Genomic DNA, 17,210 nt, shown 5'->3' on the forward strand with positions numbered 1-17,210 from the left:
TGGGGCATTAGCACCAGCCATTGTGCTGTGTCTGCATTCACCTGTCACCTGGTTCACCGCAGGGGTCCTCTGAGCATGTTTTGAAGAGGGGGCTTTTTGAGGCTTGTCATTCATTTTTCCCTACCTTATCGCCACAACTTCAAGGGGAGGAAGTGATCACGTAACTGTAGGCACAGGTATGAGAGAGGAAATCAAATAACCGGAGCTCTAGCCTGGACACGTGACCTGACAAAGGGCTCCTGGGCCAATGCTGATGCAATCTGAGTGACGAGGTTTGGGTGTGGAAATATTAGCATTCCTGGGACACGGTGTTTGAAATCGTGGTTAATTGTTCCAGTAGGTCACAAAGCTTGTGGATGAGACTGTGCCTTCTCAGACCTTTGTAAATGCTCTTGCTGGTGCAGGTGGTGCATCCAGGCTGCATTTCACCATATACTGCATTTCATGCTGTCATTATTGGGGACAGGAATCCCATTCATCAAGCACTTCCAATGTGCCAGGCATCAGGCTGGGGGTTTTATACGGTCTCATTTGGTCCTCACACAGCTCTGTGAACTAAACTTTGTTATTCTTATTTAACAAGTAAGAAAATGGAAGGTCAGAAGGGTTTAATAACTTGCCCAAATGTACATAATCAGTAAACAGCAGCTGTGGGGTTTGATCTGTTGTTCTCAATAGCCCCAAGGCCTGTGTTGGTCTCATACACACGAGTCCCTGTGACCTCCCAGGAATGTGCACCTTCTGTGTCACCTTTTGGGAAATATAGTCTTTTAGTTCCACAGGATGAGCACATTTGAGTGTGGGAGCCAGGTGTCCCACAGTTCATGGCCCATGTCCCTCCAGGATAGGGACCCTGGTCCTATAGGCTCGGGTATCTCACCCCCCGGCAGGAAGTGTAGCGGTTAATATGTGAGAACAGAGCAGGGCTCTGCATGCCCTCAGCCTGTTGAGAAAAGGGGTCACTGATTTTGGAGAGAAAGTTTGAATTATGTCCAGCACCCATTTCTTCTCTGATCTTGTTTGACCACTAAACACAGTGTGTCTAGACCACATTAGTTTAGCTTAGTTCACTATAAAATCACTCTTTTCTCTTTCAGTTTAACTGACATTATCATGAGAAACAACCATACGAAATACGCTTCTATGCTTGCAGCAAGACCATTATTATGTGCACTGTTCATTACAACACAATGTTCTCTGTTGAAATCCCTCCGTGAGACAGTTCTTTCAGAACTTAGTGCCAGGAAAAAATTGCCTTCCCTAAAGACTTTCTTTGCTTCCTTCTTTCTGATAAGGAGAGACCTGCGATACATCACATTTCCCTTTTGCCTTGGGTGCCAGGAAGCTCAATGCCAAATTTCATGTTTAATCACAATTCTGTCAATCCTCACAGCTAGCTGATTTCATTCCTCTTTCTTCCCTTGGCCAATTTTCTAATTTCTGTTTTGATTAGCTTCACCACACAAACCCCACTCCAAGTCCTTCTGCGAAGAAGTAGGTGTGAACCCTTGCCCCGCAGAGGGGCAGGTTGCTGCACTGTGCTCCTGTTCTTCCCCCCCAGGACTACATTGACACGGAGATGCTGCTGTGTGCAGAGAACGTGAACCAGGACAACCTGCTTTCCTATGCCCGAGAAGCTGCAGACTTCGCCACCAATTACCAGCTGCCATCTTTAGACTTCGCCATGAACCATTACGGGCAGCCTGATGTGGCCATGTTCGACTTCACCTCCATGTATGCCTCGGAGAACGCGGCCCTGGTGCGCGAGCGTCAGTCGCACCAGCTGCTCGTGGCCCTGGTGGGCGACAGCTTGCTTGAGGTACTGCCTGCATTTGGAGCCTCCTCGCTCCTGCTGGAAGACAGATCTCTGCATTTTTGTTGGGCTGCAGCATCTGCTGTCATGCAGCTGGGGAAGGGCAGGCCCTCTGCCAGTTGGGAGGACTCTGCCAAGCCCATTCTGGCCTCAGAGCCTGCCCTTGTGCTAAACTCAGAGGAGCTGGTTCTTTCTGTATCAGCCAGAAAGCTTTCTCATCCACCTCGGGTTCTTATGGGCTGACCTCTGCGTTGAAGTACAAACTGAGGTGGCCTGATCTAGACTTCCTGGCCATCTTTCTCAGCGCATGTGGGACCTCAGCTGGGCCAGGATTCCTTCCTCACGTGGGTGGATCTTTGTGGCCTTTCAACACTGAGATCATGTCGGATGCAAGAAAGGCACAAGGGCTCTAAGTCCAGTTTCCGTTCGTGGCCTCCCTGCTCAAAATTCTTCCCAGAAAACTGGCAAATGCTAGGATCCTTAGGTTAATCAAATGCTTTCAGAAGGGATACATTTCCATCTTTAGTGTAAGCACTAACCAAAATATGTTTATGTGTATTTATTCCAAGTTAAGCATCAAATTCTAAACTCTGCTTTGGGTGTGCACGGGACAGTTGAGTTAGAACCAAGCTCGGTGAATGAATCCTTGCTCACCCTTGTGTGTAGACTGTAACCTAAGTGCCCAGCACTCAGCACCCCGCCCCCACGCCCCCCTTCTCAGCTTGGTCTCGAGTACTCCCCTCTGTGATCTCTGCTCTACCCAAACAAGACGGACTCGTCTCCCATCAAACTCTGTTGTCTTCCAGCCACCAAGACTTTGCCCACTATTCCCCCCCGCTATTTGTGCATGGATTAAAATGAGAATCCTAACCATTCTTTAAAATGAGCATAAATGCAACTCTTTTATGAAGCATGCCCTATTCCCCCCCCCCCCCCAGGGTGAAGAGTTTGCCTCTGCCTTTTTTGGGGCCCCACAGTGGTTTCATTGTTCCTGTCTCATAGGACCTTTACACATGGCTTGTGCTGCAGGTGTTTGTATTTGTGGGGATCCCTAGTGGGCTGCCCCTGTCACCTCTGTATCCCCTGTAGTGCTTCTAATGGGCCTGGCAGTCAGAGAGGGCTGGACAGAGGGACAGCAGGCCAGGAGTCGTTAGGACCAACCCAAATTCCGCGCATCTTCCTTTTCAGCCCTTTTGGCCCATGGGCACAGGCTGTGCCCGAGGCTTCCTGGCTGCCTTTGACACGGCGTGGATGGTGAAAAACTGGGACCAGGGCACTCCTCCCCTGGAGCTGCTGGCTGAAAGGTAAGCATGGGCAGCAGGGCTCCCAGCTGAGGCAGAAAAGGGAGCATGGCTGGCTGTTAGGTGGCACCTAAAGGAAGCCTCGGGTTCCTCTCATCTGCCTTCCCACATGTGGCTTGCTTGATCATCGGGGCGCCCCGAGGAAACTTTCTCCATCATGATCTACCCCCTCCGGGGACTTTCTCTGGGGGCTGTAGCTCCTAGGTACCAAGGAGAAACCTTCATCCAGGGTGGCCCTGGAGTTGGGGTCTGGCACTGCTCAGTTGTGAGGGAGCCTGAGGGGCTTTAGCGGGGGAAGCTTCCATACTGGCCCAGGTGCTGAGTGCCCTGCTCTGTTGCAAGCTGGGTTCTCTGATCCATCCCCCCACCCCCACCCCAGGCCTCTTCTGCTGCTAAGATCCTGGGCTTCCTCCCAAAACCCTGCTGTTGGCCACGTGGCTGTGACAGCTGGTGGGCTGGGAGAAGTCAGGCCTGGAGGGTGGGGACAGGCCTTTGCTGGTCTTGGGTGTGGAGGCCTGTGGTCATGGGGGACAGGCCACAGGAGGCCGAGTGGCTAAGTGGCGTTTATAGCAAAACCATGGGTCACTGAGCTTCCAGCTCTGCTTGGGGAGGTGGCCAGCATCCCTGCCCCCTCTCAAACCCCCTGACCTCCTTCCTGCCTTCTCTCTGCCTTTTTGAACTTTCCCCACTTTGCAGATCTCAAGAACCACAAGGGCCAGGCATTTCAGGGGAGGGTTAGACAAGCACATCTGAAAAGCCCTCAAGAGCAGGAGAAGGGGAGTGGGGGTGGGGACAGAGGCCTCGGGCTTCAAGAGCAATCCCTGACCCCGGGCTCTGCCTCCCTCCAGAGAAAGTCTTTACCGGCTGTTACCTCAGACGACCCCAGAGAACATCAACAAGAACTTCGATCAGTACACGCTGGACCCGGGGACGCGGTACCCAAACCTCAACTCCCACTGTGTCCGGCCCCATCAGGTGAGTCCTTCCCTGGGGCCTCCTCTGGGTAACCCAGCACTGAGCGGTGGGAAGGACGGGTTGCCTGAAATCTTCACACGTCCCTGGGACCACGGCCACCAGTCCCTCTTGTCCCCAAGGTGAGACCAGCTCCCCTCTATAGGACAGTCACACGAATAGCGTGGAGTCCGAGTCTCCCTAGCCCACCTCACAGGGGAGAAATGGAACACATGTGTTTGTTTGCATGTGTACATGTATTTACATGTGTTTATTTGTCATCATTTGTGTGTGTTGCTAAGCCCCACATGAATGGAAGCCTACCTCTCTCAAAATCTTTGGCTGAATATCGAGTCCTTTCCCTCACCATCCTAGCATCCACTGTTTTTCTCCCATTGACTGAGAGCCGTACAGCCTCTTCTGTCAGTAGCAGAGTGGTGTGGATTTTAAAAATTAGCCAGTGAAGTGTATTTACACTCCAGTGCTTCCACATCTGGGGGGGATAGTGGAGACCCGTTGCTCTGTGTCTCAGGTGGCCTGGGTTTCCTTGCTGAGGGCCCAGTGGTAGAGGAAAAGGGTGGCCAACACTGAGTAGAGAGTAGGTCAGGTGCAGAGGGCCTGAGGCTAGAATTTGGAGAACGTGTGGGCAGCTGTGCCGTCTCTCTTGCTTGTAGGTGAAGCATTTGTACATCACTACGGAGCTGCACCAGTTCCCTCTCCAGAGGCTGGGCTCAATGAGGAGATCTGTGGGCCTCTCCAGGCATGGTAAGCAACCTCCTCGGGACCCCAGAGAACTCCGCCAGCTGGACAGAGGGCACAGGCCCTGCATAGAGCAGCCTGGCTCTGCTCCGATGACCTGATGACCTTGGCCAGGCCTCTGTACTCCAGTTTCCTCTTCTGTAAAAGCAGGACAGTGACACCCCTATGGCATACTCATCATAAAGGGGTAAAAATGTGTTGAGCATCTCATACATCAAAGTGAGCTATGGAATGACTTCCCTGGGACTTGCTTTACTTTCCCTTCTTTCCAGTATGGGGGTCTCGTCTCCCCAGCTAGACACCCTGCATGTGCTGATTTCCAGGCATGGCATAGTGCTGGGTGCAAGGCCAGTGCTCAGTAGCAAAGGGAAGGGGCAATTACATGCATAAGTCCCCGGTATCCATGGCTTTGCCCAGGTCACTCTCCTGCATCCTCCCTGCCTTTGGGCCAACTCGGCCTACTAGCCCCTTCCCTTCCCTGCATACCCGTGTTCCCTGCTGCCACCCCACCACCAGCAGGCCACACAAACATGGCAGGGTCCCTCACATCTGTACCATGGCACAGACCTTTCCGTTTTCCTGTAATGCCTTCTTCTGTCCGATGAATCACTAGACACTTCAAGAAGCAGCTCAACTGTCCCTCCTTTGTGACTCTCTTTGGCAAGTGCCCCCACTGTGGCAGACTCAGGGCAAACCTGCTCATTTGCTCCCCCAGCACGCCGCTCCTCCGTCATTGCGGCACAGTGTCAAGGTCACCTGCCTCTGTGCTTGCCCCATTGGGTGCGGTATTGGCAGAGTCCATGCTGTCCTCACCTCTGTGTTCCAGAGGGGGTCTTAGGGACTCTTTGCTGTAGGAGAGTATGCTTCCTATCCCAGCATCCCACCCTCCCACTGTGCTCTGGACAGGACTTCTTGCCTTGGTGCTGTTCCTCTTGGTCCCCAGCCATGGTGGCAGTTGGAGAGGGGACCCTGGGGTTTCCCCAGAGCACTACACTGTCTGTCTCCCCTTACTGCAGAATCAGACATTCGGCCCAGCAAGCTCTTAACCTGGTGCCAGCAGCAGACTGAGGGCTACCAGCACGTCCACGTCACGGACCTGACCACCTCCTGGCGGAGCGGCCTGGCCCTGTGTGCCATCATCCACCGCTTCCGGCCTGAACTGATGTGAGTCTGGGGCCCAGGCTGGGCCTGCCAAGCTCCTCCAGGGGGACCCTGGAGACAAGGGAAACCAGGGCTGTTCTACTAGATGCAGAATCTTCAGAACTTGGTTTAAAATTTCTCTTTGCACATTTTCGATTTGTTTTTTCTTGTTCTTTTTTTTTCCCCCTTTGCACTGATTAATCAGCCCACAACTCATTTGATCTGTGTTCTTAACATGTGAGGAGCAAAAGTGACCCAGGCAAGGCGGTTATACTTGCCTCCCCACCCCCTCCATCGCCACACTTGGGGAATTTGAGCATCTTCACCAGGGAGCTCTCCCCTTGAGGCAGGAATTATGGGCAAGACGTACTTCTGGGGGACTGTGTGAAGGTTTACAGTCAAAACATTAGATCTGAGACCCAGAGTGGTTAGCTGCGTACCACTGGGCAGGCTACTTACCTTCTCTGAGTTTATTTCTTCATTTATGAATTGGGAATAACGTCAAGTTCATTAGGAAGATTGAATCATGTTGGTGGAAATACCTTGTGATGTTGAAAGCACAATGCACCTATTGATGCTGCATTTAAATCAGCGTGTGCAGTGCAACCTCACACCCATGAGCACATTCCTCCGAAGGGCTGGGACGAGACCTTCCGAAGGGTTATCAGTCGGGGCCTGCAGGAAGGGAGGTCACCTTGAGAAGGGGTGGGACTCTCACTTACTACTTTACACGTTATAAGTAACTTGACTCTTTTTGTTACAAGAAGTCCATGTTGGTCTTGTCATGGAAAGAAAAAGAACATAAGGGAATTTGAAAGTAAAGTAGCTCACACGTTTCCCAAAGTGGTGTAAATCATTTTCGGATGTTTCTCGGCGCAGGCAGCAATGACATTATCACGGCCCGAATCTGGTTTTGTCCCACCCTGAGTGAGCAGGACAGTGTTCGCGTCTTCTGACCGAACCTCCCGGGGAGCAGGGTGTGGGGTGTGATTTGGGACAAAGGTTGGGGTCACTACTCCTTCGCCTCCCATCTCTGCCTCCCCTGTCTGATTTCCACCTTGTTTTGATTCTCTAGCAACTTTGACTCTTTGAACGAAGATGACGCTGTGGAGAACAACCAGCTGGCATTTGACGTGGCCGAGCGTGAGTTTGGCATCCCCCCAGTGACCACGGGCAAGGAGATGGCGTCAGCCCAGGAGCCTGACAAGCTCAGCATGGTCATGTACCTCTCCAAGTTCTACGAGCTCTTCCGGGGCACCCCGCTGAGGCCTGTGGGTAAGGACCTGCTTCTAGACCAGGCTTCACTCTGCCCTTGAGTCATTTCTGCCCTATGCCCATGTCTGGCTGCTCTTCACACTGGTGTCTTCTGAGATTGACCCACGTCTTCCCTTTGCCTTGAGGCCGAACAGGGGCGGGCCCCACCCACCCAGACCCATGGATATCAGTCGGTCCGTGTGCGGTGTCACATGACGTTGGGCCCCTGCCCCTGCGTTGGGAGTCTCTGACAGAGCTGCACCAGCTCCCCACCCAGGCCATTTACATCTTTAGTCTGGGGGAGAGAATTATTTTGGAGGGATCTTGCAGCAAAGAGACCCCTGAGCCCTTGGGTAGCTGTAGTAGGATCCAAAATTCATTCATTCTTTTACTTCCTAACAGACTCTTGGGGCAAAAACTATGGAGAAAATGCTGACTTCGGCGTGGCCAAATCATCCCTCCCTCACAACTATCTCAACCTCACGTTTCCCAGGAAGAGGACTCCACGAGTAAGTCTGGGCTTGTTTTTTGTTTAATTCCTTTTTGCACACGCGTGGGTCAAGGGGATTGGAGAAAGTCCTGCTCTTGGTCTGTTTCTGCTGATAAATTACACAGGAAGTGCTCGCAGGAGACACAAGTGAAATTCAGTTTAGCAACCGAGTGTTTTGGAAGTTTCCCCTGGCGTTTTCTGGCTTGCCCCGCTTCAGTGGCTTGAAAGTGGTCATAGGGAAGGTCATGGTAGATCAGCTCTACCTCCTAAGAGGGGAAGAGGAGAGACTTTGTCACTTTGTTAAGCAGTTTCTTTAGATCAGGGACACAGTGGCTGTTCAGTGGCAGGGGTGTATGGTGATGCTACACCCACACAGTCTGTTCTATTCATTTTTAAAATTCAACAAATGTTTACCAAGCCCTACTGAATGCCACCATTAGGGCTGAACTTCTTGTTTGATTTTGATGAGGGGAGAGAATATAAAGAGATGAATAATATATGGGCCTTGCCTTTGAAGAGCTCAGCACTGAAGAAAGAGGTTCCCAAACTCTCCTGTTATGGTACCTGAAAGTCTCTGTAATTTTTGGTGACAGTGCCCCTCGATCAAAAGAAATACCTAGAAGTTCCTCTTATTAAGTAGTTAAGTTCAAAAAACTTAGCAGGGGTATTTTGCAAGGTAGGTAACAGACTTCACCGTGCTTTCCAAGAAAATTGAAAATTGTCTGCAGCTTCTCTGTGAGTTTACCATGGTGCCACGGGTTGCCTTGGTACCTGGTTTGGGGAGTATGGACCTACTGAGAAATCATAATCTCACGTGAGTGATGGCATCTCTGCGGGAGGATAACACAAGTTGTCTTGCTGACTGTGCTCCTGGTACAGATTTTAAAAAGGAGGCCCAGGGATGGTCGGTGGCACTGAGCTCTCCCTCCCACTCCAGCGCGCAGGGCGGCCCTCCCTCGCTCGGCAGGCCTGTGCACGTCTCGGTCTCTCTGAGCTTCAGACAGTCTCCTAACCCCTGGCCAGTCATGCCATGTCCTGCCGGCCCCTCCACCCAGGGTGGGGCCGGGGCCGTGTGGCCTCCTCCCTTTCTCTCAGCTGTGTATTCTGTGGTCACTTTTTCCACTGCGGTCTGCACTCCCTGGAAGGCTGCAAGCAGTTGTGCTAACTCCAGGAGCAGGGTCGGGTGCCTAATGCCCCACCACGCCCTATATATGGGAGGGGATGGGTGAGCCAAGCAAGGCCTGTGGAGGAAGGCGTGTGTGCAGGTCTGCTGGGGTTTCCAGCAGGGCAGTTGAACGGTGAGACCCAGCTGCTCTGTCCTGCTCTGCGCCCCATGCTGCCCATCCCAGTGTGAGGGCTGCGTTGCCCACCACATGTCCCAGGAGTGAGAACTGACTTCTGGGGAGCCACCATAGGCCTGTTTCACCCCACTCCACTCATGTTTCCTCCAAAGCCCGAGGACCCCACTCTCGGCTGCCCTATCCCAGGGAAGCTGGTGTAGCCTTTCTGGAAGCTCTCTGGGCCAAGTATATACTGCCTTTCTCCATTTACCCGGTTTCTCCCACCACAACTGGGCACAGCAGGGGGAACTGGAGAGGACTGTTGAAACCTTGCACACACCACACCTCTGTTTAAAGAGTGACCGAATGGAAAGGGCCTGGCCAGCTCTGGCTCAGGAGGTGGGGCAGGTCAAAGATCAGTAGTCAGCAAGGCCAGCAAGGCCAGCCAGGCCCTCGATGGCTGCTGGGGCCTCGCTCCACTGTCTACTGGCTCTGCTGGGAGATGCTGGGGAGCAGGAATGTTCTGCCTGACCAGCCTGGACCGATTGTAAACCATGTCTGGCCCCCTCGAGGGTGTACCCAGGGGCCATCCATCTTGAGAGAAGTGAAGAGCCACAGATCTGATCCCCCCCAACAACCCCATTTAAGGCCCCCAATGTGCTCTGCTCTCCAGATAGGGAGAGAGATTATTAAGTCATTTAAGTCTCTTATTTGTCCTCTGTTAAAACCAATTGATTGCCTTCTCTGGGTGGGATGGCAAGTTAGCAAGGCCAGTGGGTCACATGCTCCCTTGGTCATCACTGAAATACACAGCAATTGTCCACTTCTCTATGCCAAGGCAATTAAACCCACAACCCTGGATGCCCCAGCTCATGTACCCTGTGGACTAGAGATGCAGGGCTGGCCCCACTTGCATGGTTCTCCACCACAAGTACACCGCAGTGTCTGCACACGGGAGCATCTGTATCCAACCGCTCCTGTTCTTCCCTGCCTCCCCCACCCCTCACCGACTGCCAGAGATGTGCTGTGACATGGGAACTGAACAGCCCACATTCGTTCACAATGAGGTATCTTAATCTGAAGAAGGTTCATTGTTTCTCTGCTGAGCCAGTTGTAAAAATATCTCTCCTTCCTAGTTTTCACTGTTGGTGTTAAATTTTTCTCTTATCCCTGATGCTGATAATGTCAAAATCCCAGCAAGGCTGACCAACATTGGTGAAAATAAGACTTTTCCCCCACCAAGGACCGTGGTGATGTTTAGAGAGAGTAATTTTCCCATCCATCCACCAAGAGGATTGTCCCTCTGGTGAGTGGTGACTATGGGGTTGATTGATTAGCTCTGAAAACTGGATAGTCCAGGCTTGTGAAAAAAAAAGCTTGAGATTATATTTTTCCCTTTTATTTTTTTATCCTCACCCAAGGACATGCCTACTGATTTTAGAGAGAAAGAGAGAAACACACACACACACACACACACACACACACACACTCACACACAGAAACATCAATGTGAAAGGGAAACATCAATCAGTTGCCTATCATACACACCTCAACCAGGGATCAAACCCACAGCCTAGGTCTGCGTCCTGACCAGGAATTGAACCTGAAACCTTTTGGTATACAGGATGATGCTCCAACCAACTGAGCCACCTGGCCAGAGCTATATTTTCCTCTTAATAAGCTCTTGGTTTGCTTGTGCAGATCTACCTCAGATCCTGGTCAGCATCTAAAAGCCTCAGGGCAAGTGACAATTCCTGGGTATTCCATGCACCACAGGGGATACCTGAACACATGTGGTCTCTGTCCTCACTCTCCTCGACCTCCCACACATGTGCAATGCCTGCATGTGCGGCCACTGCAGCCATTATACACTTTATGTTACACATGCACTCAGGTACCTGATCTTTTCCCCATTCTGAGCCCACTCCTTGGAGGACAGCACAGCATAAATGTTGTCACTTGCCCCTGAAAAGCCCACCTCAGAAGCCAGGTTAGCGGCCCCAGGATATTTATCCTGCTCGGCTGACTGACCCTGACCCAGATCTGTCTCTAGCACTGCCCCTGGTAGAGTGGAATGCACACAACTCATGCCAGTGTCTGGCCTGGACAGTCTGGGTCTCCCTCCCAACTCTCCTCTCCTTGACCCTCCTGCACAAATACTCTGCAAAGAGCCAGGGGTTGCTCTGCAAGAAAGTGCTTCCTCCACCCAACCATTCAACACACATTCACCGAGTGCCTGTTTTATGTTGTGTTCTCCTCTTGGAGCTAGGGAGTGGAGCAGGAACAAGACAAGCAAGGACCCTGCCCAAGGGAGCTGACCTACTGGAGGGGCTTCTTAAGTTCCTCTCACTCCCCTTCCCCAACTATTCTCTCAAAACAACCCACCCAGCAACCAAAGTCCCCCATGAGCTTTCTAGTACCTCTCAATTCAGAGATCAGAAGAAAAATTAGAAGAGTCAGGAGGACCAGGTCCTGATGCTGCTGGCTCAGCAAGGACAGCACCCTTGAGCAGCCCCTCCAGCCCCTGTGGTTTGCAGGCTGGTCTCCCCTGCCCCTGTACAGCCGCAGCCTGAGATTCTGCACTGACTGACAGAATGGCCATGCACGTTGGAGCCTTAGGTCTGCTGGGGGTTCACATGTTTAAACCTCTCAGGAAGTTCCTTTGCGTGTGTGAAAAATGATTATAATTACGAACATCGCATTGCTGTGAGGACACCATAAATAAATGTCTGCTGCAAGTTGGAGCACATTCTTGGGCACACAGAAGGGGCTCCGGAAATGATGGGCCATGCCCTTTGTGAGCACTGACTGAATGAGCATGTGCGTCTTCTGAAGAGATGGGCAGGGCTGGTGGGAGGGAACACTGGGCTCGGTGCTGCAGTCCTGAGCGATGAAGTGCTTCACAGAGGACGAAACAGTTGCCTGTATATCTCACTTGCCCCTTACGCTGCCTTCAGAGGAAGGCAGGCACGTGTTCTCACCCCAGGTTTGGACACAGGAAAACTCAGATGTAGGGAGGTTAAATTACAATATCATGCAGGTGGGGAATGTCAAAGTCAGGACTAGAATTCAGATTTTCTAATTTCTGCTAATGCCAATTAGCAGAACCTAAGTGATGGTGTCCAACACTTTATACTGTAAGTAGTGTTTGACACACATGGTTTTATTAGTTTTTATAACAATTTATGAGCCAGATATTATTATATCTTGTAGGTGAGAAAATTGAAGTCAGAGAAGTTAGGTGATTTCCCTAAGGTCACACAGCCAGGAAGTCACTAGTGTCAGAACTTGAACCCGTGACTTCTTACTACTCTGCCACTGAAGAAGAATAGAGCTCTCCCACCAGTGTCACCGGCCCTTTTTCCGTATCTCCTGACAGCCGCCCTGCTCAGTCCGGTCATTGCCTGCAATGGCCAAGCTCTCTTCCTGTGACCCAGATCTAAATTTTTCCAGTACTGGCTAACTAAATATAAAGTGTGTTTGCTTTGGGCCAAAATCACATTATGTCAGGCAGTATGGGAACATGTCTATTTTGTGCTGGTCAAATAAATGATCACATTGGTAGATATATATCTAATTTTTTAAAAAGTGGAGATACCAATTAGTTTAATAAATGAGTCTTAGTATGTAGACTCTTACAAATCATTGCATAATCATGGTGAGAGAGTTCAGGTGAAAGGGATGGAAAAATTAATAGGAAAACAAAGTGAGTATATTGAGTTATATACTCACAAAGTGAGTTATTGGTATATTCTCATGCTCTGTCTGAATGGGCACAATGAGTGCTTCCCTCCTCCTTGCACCCCAATCCTTGGTAGAACAATACAGAGCCCACGGAGATGGGGGCGCTGAGGCAACTTTACTTCCTAAATAGAGATATCCAGATAAGAAAATAATTGGTAAATCTCTAGGTTTGCGTTTTCTCCACTGTTTTGTTTTAACCTGGCTCTTAATTGAGAATCAGGTGAATAAACCCCCCAGGAAGGGTGGAGCCTGTTGCTGTGTGCTTGTTGCCCACCTCCCCACAGAGACATTTCACTGCCCTGAGGATCGGGTTGAAGTGGAGTAGCTGCGGTTGCCCCTCCCACTTCCTCTATTTCCTCTGAAGGACCTGGGGGCTGCTACTGGACATGCATTCCCCAGGAGTGCTTCCCACGCGCTGTGGCTAACATCCCAGGGCTGGACCTAGACAGGCCCTGGGGGTCGGAACAGTCAGGCACACCCGGGGCTGTGGATGAGAAAGAGAGGGTAAGATGTGCTGCTGTCTGAGGGAAACGCCAAGTCCTCATTCAAGGTGGCAACAAAACACAAACAGAAGACCCTCAGATTGTGCACCGAGAGTCCCACAGCGGGGAAGGACAGCCCATGTGTTCCCAGGCTGCAGTCCCCAGGCCCGCAGGGCGCTCACAGGCAGCCTGTGCCTCTGAGACCCAGCGTTGCTGCCAATAAGGTCATCTGTTTCTCTTGGTGTTTGCCCAAGTGCTGAGGCTGAAATAATTTCCACTCACAGAATGATGATTTATTGGAAGCTGAAGAAAATGTGGAAGGGAAGGCAGGGCCCTTTGATCTGTTGGTGTTTTCGCTGCCTGGGCAAGGGAAGGGTCAGAGTTTTAAACAAATATCAGTGACTAAACTCTGGCTGATCTTGTCTTTAAAAATAGTAAAGGTTCTGGTAAGCACGGGGAGGGATCGGGGTGAGGGGAGTGTAAGAACTGGGGAAGCAGGTGCTCTCTGTCGGAAGCAGGTGATCTCACAGCAGACCGTGCTAGGGACTCCAGCGTTATTGTTGTTAACTGTTACATATGGTATATTATCATGTGTTACAATAATATCCAAAATTATTAGTATTGGTCCAGAACAACCACGAGATAAAAGAATCCTCTTGTGATCAGGCAAGTTCAGGATATACGGTGCAGGTGGGGCTCCAGGCCTGGGCCGAGGGGAGAGAGTGGCCAGCAGGCCTTGCTACTGCATCCAACGTGGAACAAAGGCCAGATTTAATCTGGGCCTGTGACAGTGGCCCTCTGAGGGCAGGGAGGCGCCCAGCAGGAGGGATACCTAGTTGGTGGGGATGATTCCGTGGTTCTTAAGTGGCTGCCCGTTTGGCAAAGGCCCCAGCTGCAGAATGGTGGCAGAGAGGTCTAACTACGGCGTGGAGAACGGACTTGCCCCACTGTGTGTGGAGGAGGTGCAAAATCCAGCCCCCAACCATCCCAGCCCACGGTGTCAGCACAGCCTGTGCGGACTCACTCCTGCCTTTGAGAATCAAGCCTGCCCATGGGTGGCCTTGGGCGGTCCTTACAAGGGTGATGGGCTTGGGTAGTGCGATTTAAATGTCCAGATTTGAGTACCAGAAAGTAGACTGTGAAAGAGTATTGGTAGGGCAACCATGTAACTTATTGTCTAAACCAGGGTGTTTTTGAGAGTGAAAGGCAGCATTATATTATGCCAGAGGAAAGAGCAATAAATCAAAATTCTCCTGTGCACACTAGGTTGTATCCTCACGGCAGTATTCAGAGAAAATCTGGTGCTTCATTGAAGTTAAAACATCAGGAATTTAAAATACAGCTGAGGCGGTGTCCGAATGGCAGATGTAATTTGCCATCAAATCCCTGGGTGGCTGCTCTGAGTCCCAAGAATCCTGCCTATGAGGTGAGCCAGTGTCGGCTCCTTGTAGGAGGTGGTCCCATAAGGCAGCACCCTGAGGGGCTTCAGCGGGCCTGGCTGTCACTGCCCAGAGCCCAAGGTCACATCCACAACGGGATGACCCCCACCATGTCACAGGGAGTCTTTGCGCTTTGGGACATTTCAGCACAGTCTGGGGTGTGATTCCTACGCCTACTACAGACCCGGCTCCCAGGTGGAGTGAGGTGCCTCGCACTGCGCCCAGACAGAGCTCTGTGCAGCACCGGTCACGGCGCTGGGTGGGTCACGTCTGCCTGTCTCCTGGGCGGGCAGGGCCGAGTGCCCAGCTCTGGCTCAGGGCAGTCCACAGAGCCGCAGTCCTTGGTGCCCTGAGCTCACAGTGCTTTCCTGGCCATTGCAGGTGGACAGCCAAACCGAGGAGAACAACGACATGAACAAACGGAGGCGGAAAGGCTGCAACAACCTGGATGAGGTTTGTGTGCGCAGGGTCAGTTTCAACGAAGGCTATTGCCCAACAGCCGGAGGCCCAGGCCCACCCAGCTGTGGCAGCAGCCCGGGCCCTCCTCGCTTTCCCCTCTCAGGAACCACTCCATTCCAAGCTTGACGTGATGGAAAAACAGTCGGGTTCTGGTCCCTCCTCCACTCGCTTCCTAGCTGTATGACCTTGAGAAACAGAACTTCCCAGGGTGGGGTTCGTGTCTGTTAAACACAAGTGATACCTTTGAAATGTATGAAACTTGGCAGGATTTTTAAAGATTAACTAAGAAGATGTTATATAATGTGCTGGGCATGATAAATGGCACCTATGCTAATCAATAGATTATCGCAATTAATGGTGAATTGTAAAGAGGCACCAGCTGACCCACTTTTCTCCTCAACATTGTTTCTACCATTTGTGTTTTCTGCACTTTCTGTCCTTAAGGACCATGTCCCAGTGCCCACAAGTGCCACCTTCTGGTGACAGAAGAAAGTCACAGGCTACTTTGCAAAAGCAAGCATGAATTTCTCTCCTCCTACTGAAAAATTGATCAGCAGAAAAAGAGAGTATCAGTTCCGCTTCCCCAGGCAGCTCTTTAAAGAGACCTGAGATACACCCTTCACTTGAAAAGGCTGTTCTCGTCCCTCAAAAGCCAGCCCAGAGACTGTCAGAGAGCTGCAGGACGCCGGCTGTAGCTCGCCTGGTGGCTGCTGTCGTAATTATGACATAGAGACATGTGGCGTAGTCTGGTATGCATAATGCATTGATGCCTGAGTTATAGGACTTAGAGAAGACATCCACCTTATATGGTCGAAGAGGTTTAATTGCTGTGTATTTTTATGACATTGTTGTTCACGTCTGTGACTGACTGCATGTGGAAACCCTGACTGGAGTCAGGCCCCTGGCTCTCACAGCTGACCTTCGTAACAGGTGGAGCCACAAAGCCTGCCCTGGGCAAAAGGGTAGCTGCCTATCGCTCAACCCATCTCCTGGGATGCTCAAAGGGAGGTGCTGATACCAAAAAGTATGGAGTTCAATTCATGTCTTACAATGAGCACAAAAAGCTCATTCTATCCGATGAGTTGCCCTCGGGCTTGGTGGAACCTTTTCTAGAACCTCTTTGGGTGGTCCCTTCCACAGCAGTTGCTTCCCCGTCTTTTGGCTCTGGTGTGAGCCAGAAGCCAGCGGATAGGGAGATGCTGGTAATTGAGAGGAGGAAGCAGAGGCTGAATAGCAGGGCAGGAGAGGTGTCCTACTTCCCCGGTTATGGGCATTGGTGCTTGTCATAGTGCCTGTGACCTGCTCTGACCACCACCTCAGGAGCTTCCCGTGCATGCACTTTTTCTCAGGGATGTCTCCTCCTGCCTTCCATCCGGGGCTTATGTGGGGGGGTGTCTGTGCTCTTTCTGCTGATGGCCGCACATGAGTGGAGTGTGGGAAGAAATCTGGTTGCACCTGCCCCTTCTGAGGTGGCGCTGGGCTGTGTTCTGGGCCAGCTAGTTTGCCTCCCAGTCAGATTTAACCAAACCCGCCTCACTATCATCACTTGGCAGCTGGTTAAAAATGCAGAGTCTCCAAGCCCAACCCCAGCCGATGATGGAACTTAATCTGCTTCCGAAGGAGCCCCTGTGACTCATGTCTGGGAAGTGCTGTCTGCATGACCCACTGTCCTGGCCGGCTTCAGCCTTGTGCAAACAGTGGCTGCCCCAGTGAGCCCGCCTCTGTGCACTCGAGGCTGCATTGCTATGAGAGCTGCATTTCCCACTCTGAAGTGGGGAGTGACTCCGGTCCGTGTTTGCCCGGCACTTCAGAGCGGCTGTGCACACAAGGCTTCCCGTGTGGCTGCTGCTCTTGGGGATATTTTTTAAAAAACCTCTGACTCTAGCTTGCTGCTTCCCATGGATTTCTTCTCAGTGGACACGTCTCTGTTGTCTTGAGAACGTCCACTTCTATGCTGGAGACTCGTTGTCTTCTGGGGAAAGCAGGCTGCCCCCTGACACCACAGTGCCGTTTACACTTGGAGGCCTGCGGGGCAGATCCTGTTCGGGGAACAGACATTCCACGAACCCTGGTCATTCTCCCAGTCTTACTTTTAGCC

At 51.5% G+C, this 17,210-nt stretch overlaps 1 protein-coding gene across 6 annotated transcripts in view; it reads left to right on the forward strand.

Annotated features, from left to right (window-relative positions):
• The window catches only part of MICAL2 (microtubule associated monooxygenase, calponin and LIM domain containing 2), a 214,249-nt gene that overhangs the window by 99,579 nt on the left and 97,460 nt on the right, over positions 1 to 17,210 (forward strand). For all 6 annotated transcript variants that reach the window (XR_006784176.1, XM_045825469.1, XM_045825470.1 and 3 more), the window contains exons 9-16: positions 1,562 to 1,819; positions 3,002 to 3,117; positions 3,963 to 4,089; positions 4,740 to 4,830; positions 5,841 to 5,988; positions 7,040 to 7,239; positions 7,621 to 7,727; positions 15,035 to 15,106. Coding sequence is in view for 5 of the 6 variants with exons in the window: in XM_045825469.1 (XP_045681425.1) it covers positions 1,562 to 1,819; positions 3,002 to 3,117; positions 3,963 to 4,089; positions 4,740 to 4,830; positions 5,841 to 5,988; positions 7,040 to 7,239; positions 7,621 to 7,727; positions 15,035 to 15,106 (1,119 nt within the window). In the remaining variant the exon portion in view is untranslated. The remainder of the gene's footprint in view (positions 1 to 1,561; positions 1,820 to 3,001; positions 3,118 to 3,962; positions 4,090 to 4,739; positions 4,831 to 5,840; positions 5,989 to 7,039; positions 7,240 to 7,620; positions 7,728 to 15,034; positions 15,107 to 17,210) is intronic.

This window comes from Phyllostomus hastatus, unplaced genomic scaffold (assembly GCF_019186645.2).
Source record: "Phyllostomus hastatus isolate PE091 unplaced genomic scaffold, TTU_PhHast_1.1 phas_scaffold_585, whole genome shotgun sequence".
NCBI classification, from domain to species: domain Eukaryota; kingdom Metazoa; phylum Chordata; class Mammalia; order Chiroptera; family Phyllostomidae; genus Phyllostomus; species Phyllostomus hastatus.